This window comes from Monoraphidium neglectum (assembly GCF_000611645.1).
Source record: "Monoraphidium neglectum strain SAG 48.87 unplaced genomic scaffold scaffold02998, whole genome shotgun sequence".
Taxonomy (NCBI): Eukaryota; Viridiplantae; Chlorophyta; class Chlorophyceae; order Sphaeropleales; family Selenastraceae; genus Monoraphidium; species Monoraphidium neglectum.
Window position 1 is genome coordinate 1 of NW_014010630.1, and position 7,517 is coordinate 7,517.

The following is a 7,517-nucleotide window of genomic DNA, read 5'->3' on the forward strand; positions in this document are numbered from 1 at the left end:
CCCTGCGGTATCTGGATGTGATGGAGGCCCTCAAATCGAGGGACCCCGCCGCCTGCATCCGCGCGCTGCACCATTATTTCGACTCGGCCGGCGGCGGCGCGGCCGCGGGGGGCGCTGCGGGGGTGCCGCCGGGCGCGGCGGCGGCGGCGGCGGCGGCGGCGGCCGGGGAAGCGTCCAAGGGTGAGGGTGTGTTCCGCTTCGGCGTGCATGTGCAGCTGCGAATTTCACGACACGATTTCAAAAACAATGGGATGCCTGCTGTTTATCATACCAGTGCCCGCTCCAAGCCCTTGCTCAAGACACAAATAACATTTCACAAGCTGCGAGCCCGCCGCCCCGCCCAGGCCGCTGCCAGAGCGCCCTGCTGACCCTCAGCGCCGCCCACGCCGAGCTGGGCCACACCGCCGAGTCCCTAAGGGCGCTGCACGAGGCCCTGCGGCTGGCGCAGCAGCAGGTGGGAAGCTTCCCCCTCAACCCCCCAGGGCGCGAGCGGCGCGACCCGCGCGGCCCCTTGGCAGGCGCAGACGTGCGCCTCTTGGCAATTTCGAGACGCCTGCGATGCTTTTTGCATGTTTGTTTCTGTCCGTCTGCCACACCAATGGACATTCTGGGTTGCAGGCGCGCTCGTCGACCCGTGAGCGACGCCCCCGGCGCACCTCACGCAGGGCGACACCTGGGCGCTCGCCCACTCTCTGGCGGCCCTGTGCCGCGTCGTGATGATGTCAGAGGGCGTCAGCGAGGTGCCCGCCGCGGCGGCGGACGGGGACGCTGGGGGTGAAGACAGCAGCGGCGGCGGCGCTGGGCCGCCCGCGGGTGGGCTGGACCTGGCGGCTGTCCAGGAGCAGCTGCAAGCGCTGGAGCTGCTCAGGTGGGCGGTGCTGACGTGGCGGCAGATGAATTCAGGGTCAGGGCAGGGGTGACGGCGAGTCCAGCAGGCAAGTTCTGGGCGCAGCACCTTGGACTTACGCGGCTGTGGTTTGTCCCGCGGATGCGGCTCTGCTCGCCGCAGACATCGGCAGCAGATGTCTTGCAAGCCGGCGTTGTGACAAGCTCTGCTTTTTTTGGAGGTTTATCATACGTGCACTTCCAGGGTATGCCACTCACCCCCTAATACCCCAGGCGGTGCCTGAAGATTGCCTGCCAGCAGCAGTGCCCGCACATCGCGGCGTTCGCGCGGCTCGCAATCGCCCGCTTCGACCTGCAGCATGCCTCCGCGCCGCCGCAGCCGCGGGCGCCCGCGCCACAGGCCGCCCCTGGCGGCGCAGACCCAGGGGGCGGCCCCGAGGCGGCACCCGCCTGTGCGGGCGCGCTGCGCGCGCAGGCAGCGCTCCGGGACGCGTGCGTGCTACAGCACGCGGCTGCGCTCGCGGCCGCCGCGCCGCCGGCCGCGCCGGCGGCGGCCGCTGCGGCAGCTGCGCCGCAGCTTCCGGGCGCGCCGCAGCGGGGCAGGGTCGGGGAGCTGTACAACCCTTCGAGCGTCTTTGGCTCAGACGCCCGCGGCAGCCTGCGCGCCAGCGCGCGCGCGTGCGCGCAGGCGGCGGGCGCCGCGCACCTGCTGCAGGCCGCCGCGTGGCGCCAGTACGGCGCGCCGGGCCTGGCGGTGGCGCACGCGCTCGCGCACCTGACGTGCTGCGGCGCTGGCGGCGGCGGCGACGGCAGCGGCGGGGGGGATGCGGCGACGGCGTGGGCGCAGCTGGTGACGCTTGCGCTGGAGCAGCAAGGTGCGCCTTCGCCCACGCCGCGCGGCGCTGCGCTGGGTGGCACACCACGCGGGGATGAGATGCTCCAGCCGCACACCCATATCCTGCCTGCGGCCCTGTACCCGTGCTGAAGGCGCCTCCCGTTCACCACCTCTTCTGCTGAGAAACCACACCTCTGCCCACCACTCACCAGCCATCCACTCAATCACCCACACAACAATTCCAACGACTCATTCACCACCCGCCAACCGCCCTTTGTCAGGCCCAACCGCCGCTGACGCTGTCCTGTCGGAAGCGGCTGAGCAGTATGCCCTGCAGCTGCCCAAGCAGCTGGCGGCCGTGAATGCGGGGATGATGCAGGCGCGCGCGGTGGAAGAGGGGGATGCCGCGGCGGCCGAGGTGGGGCGGGCGGTGTGTCCGGGGTTTGCAGCGCAGGGCGGGCGGTCTAGTGCAGTCTGCAGCTCTGTATGTGGGGATGACTTTGTTTCGCACACAGCTTGGTTGTTGTCGCATGCAAGGCTTGGTCGCTGGCTGGCCCGACTTGTTGTTGGGAGGACGAGTGCTGACCCTCACATCAATTAGGTGCCTGCTCTGCCTGCTCTGCCTGCTCTGCCTGCTCTGCCTGCTCTGCCTGCTCTGCCTGCTCTGCCTGCTCTGCCTGCTCTGCCTGCTGTGGAGGCCGCCCGGCAGCTCATCGTCGCGCAGGCCCACAGCAGCGCTGCCGTGCCACACCTTCCCGAGCTCGGCGGCCACGGAAGCAATGACCGGTTCGCATCGCATCAGTCAACCTTCCCACAAAGGCCCCCTCACCCCGCCAACACTCACATCGTCACACATGCGCACCCTCTCGCTTTTTTTCTCTCGCACACGAGTAGACTCATGCCCACACATCGCCAAAAAAAAGACAAATTGCTCACACATTTGCCACACATGACAACACGCAACCCCACACGGTCACCAGCTGTGGCTGTCTGAGCTGGCGTCCACAGCGGAGCCAGGGCCGGGGCTGGATCGAGAAATCAAGCTCGACGCTGCGCTGGCCCGCGCGGCCGCGCTGGCGGCGGGCGGCGCGCTGGCGGCGGCGCACGACGCGGCGGCGGGCGCTTTCCGGGACGCGGCGCGGGCAGGCATGCAGGTGGGCCGCGGGGGGGGCGTGCGCGCGGCGCGCTCGAGTATTTTGGGTGCACGCTCTGTAGCTGGGCGCCTCGGAGGGCTTTCTCGCATCCGCCGCTGCATATGGTATCCACACGAATGTCGACGTCGGCAAAGCCAGCCGCCCAACTGGCCGCACACCATCGTAGACCTCCTTGCTGCCTTTTGCAAGCAATGCGCGACGCGGCCTCCTTGGCACGCCCCGTGTGACTTGACACTCGCAGGCCGCGGCCACGTCTGCGCTGCTGCAGCTGGGGGAGTTGCATCTGGCGGCAGGCGACCCCTCGGGCGCGCTGCCCTTTGCCCTGAGCGCCAGCCTGCACTGCCAGCGCCTCTGCCTCGCGCGCCCCGCGCCGCGCGCGGCGCTGCTCGTCGCGCGGCTGTGGCACGCGCTCGCGCCGCCGCCCGGCGGCGCGCGGCAGGCGCTGATGCTGCTGCGGGGGGCGCTGCTGCCCGCGCTGGCGGGGAGGGATCGGGAGGCTGTGGGGCAGCTGCAGGTGGCTATGGCTGAGGTGGCGCTTTCAGATAGAATGGATGTGGGGGTGGCAGCAGGGGGCAGCGAGTCCGAGCAGCGGCGAGGAGCCAAGGGCGCGGCAGCCGCCCGCGAGCGCGCCGCCCGAGAGGCTGCGGCTCGTCTGGAGGCGGGGGCGCGGGCTTTGGAGGTGGCAGGCGCTTGGCGCGGCGCGCAGGCGGCGTGGTCGCTGCTGGCGGTGCTGCGGCACGCGCGCGAGGAAGGAGGGTTGCGGGACGCAGCAGCGGCGCGCGCGCTCACGTGCCAACGCGGGCCACTGAGCTGTGCCGCTGGGTAACTACCCACAAGGGAACGAATGTCTATCTGCACTCTTGATGCTGTCTTGGGGGGCAGGATATCAAGCATGGCGTGGGGCCATGACCCGACGTTGCCAAGTCAGCTGGGAGCCTGCGCAGCACGAGCAGCATCAGCATGAGTCGTGGTGAATTCGGGTGTGTATTGTGGACCGCACGCGCATGCGACGTTTTCGACACATAGTGGTTGTCACAAGGCACTCAATCTTGCATTTGGAGCATCGTTCAGCCGTTGGGCGTCGCCATGCTGGTGGCCAAGATCAATTACGCTTCGAGCGGCATAAGCACACACTGAGATGCGTATAATTTGACATCCGTTTTTTGATTGCAGGGCGCTGAAATGGCGTTGAGCATATCATGCATGCGCACTCAGGTGACCCCAGCTGGAACCTCACCACTGCTTGACCCCGAGGGCACCACGCTGGTCTATTTGGGAGAGGTGAGGCTCACGAGCATATTGGCAGCGCCTCTTCGCCGTGGGTGCCACCGCGACGCGTTTCCGTGCCTCGTGCGGTGCGATGCTCGGCACTCGCGCCTCCCACATTGCCAGGCGCGAGCTGCCGCGCCGCATCGCCCCTCACACTGCCCAATCGCTGCTGCCCCGCGCAGCCCTTCTCCCTGGACATGGTCCTCTCAAACGTCGGCACCACACTCGTCGTCCTGAGCTCAGTCAAGATCGAGCTGTCTGGCGACAAGGGCGGTGCCAGCCAGCTGCTGTCAGAGTGGGTGCAGCAGCACGCGCCGCCCCCGCCGCCCGGGCCCGGCGGCGGCGGCGGCGGCGTGGGAGGTGGCGCCGTGCTGGACGAAGCGATTTTGCCGCCGGGCAGGGAGAGGGTGGTGTCTGCTGGGTTTGACGTCCGAGACCTGGGGCCCTGCACCCTGGCCTGCTCTGCGGTGTTCAAGGGTGGGTGTTCACCTGCGCCTGGCGGGCGCGTCCGCCCGCGCCGCGCACGCTTTGCGGCGTCCGGCGGGGAGCTGGAAAGGAGCTGGAAAGGAGCCGCGCCACATAGGAGCATGCTTGCACCGGGCGCATGGGACGGGGCAGGGTAGAAACGTGAGCAGCTGCGGCGTTGTGTGATTCATGCTCAGTGAGGCCTTACACAGGGCGTCGACCTGTGCGATCAAACCACGACCCCAACATGCACATGGAGCGCATTGCCATTTACCCGCTCTGCATGCGCGCACGGACAATCGCGCCCGCAGGCGCCAACGGCCCGGCCCAGTTCGAGGTCGGTTTCTTCAAACTCCTGTCCCTCACGCCTGTCGCCGTCCGCACAAAGGTGCGCGCCGTGCCCACCACCGCGCGACGCGTCGAGGGCGCGAGCGGCTTTGGCGTCTTCGAGCGCGGCGCGGCTCTCAGCGGCAGCGGCGCCGCCGGCGGCGGCGGCCCGGCGGGGTGCAGCTGGCCGGGCCGCGGGCCCGGCCGCGGCGGCGGCGGCGGGGCGGAGTGCTTCCTGGAGGTTTCGATAGAGAACGCCATGCGCCAGGGCAGCCTGCTGCTGCAGTCGGTGCGCTTTGCGCCGCTGCTCGGCGTGAGTGCCTGCGACCCCGTCGCGGCGGCGGCGGCGGCGGCGGCGGCTGCTGCGGCGGGGGACGGCCGGGACCAAGAGCAGCAGCAGGAGCAGCAGCTGGGCAGTTCTGGCAAGCCGCCGCAGGACGCGCCGCTGCCGAAAGGCCGCGAGGAGCCGGAATTGGACACGGCCTCCGAACGCGATGTGCTGCGCAAGCGCGGCGCTGCGCCCGTAGAGCCGGGTGCAGGGGCGGCGGGCGGGGGCGCGTCAGCGCCCGAGTTTGTGGGGACGACAGCCGGGGAGGGGGCGCTGCCGCCCGGCGGCAACCGCCATTACCTGTGGCAAGTGCGCAAGCAGGAGGCGGCGGCGGCGGCGGCGGTGCCTGCGGGGGCATCGCTGCAGCCAAGCGGCACGCGGCAACAGCAGCAGCAGCAGCAGCAGCCGGAGCAGCAGCAGCAGCAGGCAGGTGGCCTGGGGCGGCTGGAGATCGCCTGGTCGGCTTCTGACGGCCGCAGCGGGCGCCTGCAGACCCAGCCCATTTTCGGGGCGCTCCCAGCATCCTCTGTGGCGTCGAGCGGGGTATCTCTGGGGCTGGGCCGCTTGCCTGCAGAGGTGCGGCTGGGCCGCGCGTTCAATGTGATACTGCAGGTTGAGGCGTCGCCCGTCGCCGGCCGGCGCGCGCCGGGGCCGCTGCTGCTACTACACAGCGACCCGACGCACCAGCAGCAGCACCAGCAGCAGCAGCAGCAGCAGCTGCGGCAACAGCAGCCGAGCGAGGTCGGCGCCGCTGGCGTCGCGGTCGTGGGGCCACGGGTCGTGAAGATCGGGGACTTCTCGGCGGGAAGTTCGCACGAGGTGGCCGTCCGCCTGCTGCCGCTGCGGCGCGGCTGGCAGCGGCTGCCGGCGTTTGTGGTCGTCGACTTTGAGGGGGCCCCCTGCGCCAGCATGCACGACGTCTCCGTCTTGGTCATGTGATGTGGCGCACGCGTCGTTGTCGCGCCGCATTGTCACCAATTGTTGAGGCCATGCACCGCCGCCTGGGATGGCGGCTCTGAGAGGTCTCTGCGGATCTGCCTTTGGCGCGTGCGGGGCTTGGCGCGGGCGCAACCCAGCATTTCTGCATGCGCCCGCGCTGCCCCCATCACCCGCGGCTGCATCATGACTTGTTTTCTCCGCCGGTGCAGTGCACTTTGTGTGCGTGCATCGCCCCTCTGGTTGAGGACATTTGACCCCGATCAAACGAGCCCGCTGACTCGTGGGCACCGGGCCGCGTTTTTGGCACATCGCTTATATGTGGCATTCCAGATTTTGCCAACCAATCAAGCCCTGATTTGTTGCCTGGTACTGCCCCCCTTGCGTCTCCAGCGGCTTGGAAGCCCAACATGCATGTGGATTATCTGCGCTTGTCAATTGCTTTTGTGGGCGTCTGCAGCCTCACACTCCTGATTTGCAACGAGGATCGACAGAAGGTGGCAGACGCAAGTCCCGAGAGTAATCAAACCAGTGTAGCCACCCGACCCGCCCCTCAGGTGCTTGAAGCTGCAGGCACACACGCGACGGCGGAGCGGTCCCCTTTTTGACGCCTTGCATTGGAGTTTTCGCTGCGATGCTGCCTGGCTTTGGATCTGTTGGATGGTGCCGTCCAGAAACGCAAGAGCTGGTGCTGATGTTGCAGGTGGGGCTGTTGCACCAGCAGAGGGCGCACCACAAGTGTCAGCGTGCCACTAGGCAAGGACCATGGCCGAAGCACGCGCCGGCTGCGTCCGAGGATGTTGGAAATATCTTTGGGGTGTGGCGCCTAGCCAGGGGGAACACATCCAGCAGATGGCCGGGGGCGCCGGGCAGGGGCCGCGGCAGCGGCGACAAATGGGAGGCAAGCATGCATGCTGGTGGGCGGGGAGCACGTTGAGATGCACCGGCGGGACTAAGCCGCACGAAAGCTGCGATGAATGCAAGCATCAAGGGAAACATCAATGGATCTGCAGGAGCATGGGCCTGCCGGGTGCCTGAGTAATGCCAGTGGCTGTGTGGATACATAGGGTGCGCGAGAGTCACATGAACATGCGTCACGCCGGACAGCAAGGGGTCCTGGCGGCAGGCAGCGGCGCCCGGGAGCATCGAGGCTGAGAAGGCCGAGGATAAACGCGCCTCCCGTTCAGCCCCGCCGCCGTCGGCCCTCGCGGATGCCCCCGTAAAAGTACTCCGCCCGCTCCCTCTCCCGCTCTGCGCGCCCATGCTGGTGGTGGTGCCCGTGGCCGCCCGGCCCCTCCGCATCGTCCGACTCGTGCGACGCCAGCGCCGCCGCCGCCGCCGCGCCGCGCGCGCCGGC

General features: G+C 68.8%; 2 protein-coding genes across 2 annotated transcripts; both read left to right on the forward strand.

Moving 5' to 3' along the window:
• Positions 1-20: 20 nt before the first annotated feature.
• MNEG_11979 (hypothetical protein) lies at positions 21-3,661 on the forward strand (the record flags this gene model as incomplete). Its single annotated transcript, XM_014039548.1, has 7 exons — positions 21-180; positions 345-454; positions 666-868; positions 1,120-1,721; positions 1,963-2,099; positions 2,662-2,835; positions 3,077-3,661. The coding sequence occupies 7 exons, from the start codon at positions 21-23 to the stop codon at positions 3,659-3,661; spliced, it is 1,971 nt and encodes a 656-aa protein (XP_013895002.1).
• Positions 3,662-4,017: 356 nt separating this feature from the next.
• MNEG_11980 (hypothetical protein) lies at positions 4,018-6,163 on the forward strand (the record flags this gene model as incomplete). Its single annotated transcript, XM_014039549.1, has 3 exons — positions 4,018-4,116; positions 4,287-4,581; positions 4,881-6,163. 3 exons carry the CDS (start codon positions 4,018-4,020, stop codon positions 6,161-6,163), a joined length of 1,677 nt encoding a protein of 558 aa, XP_013895003.1.
• Positions 6,164-7,517: the final 1,354 nt, after the last annotated feature.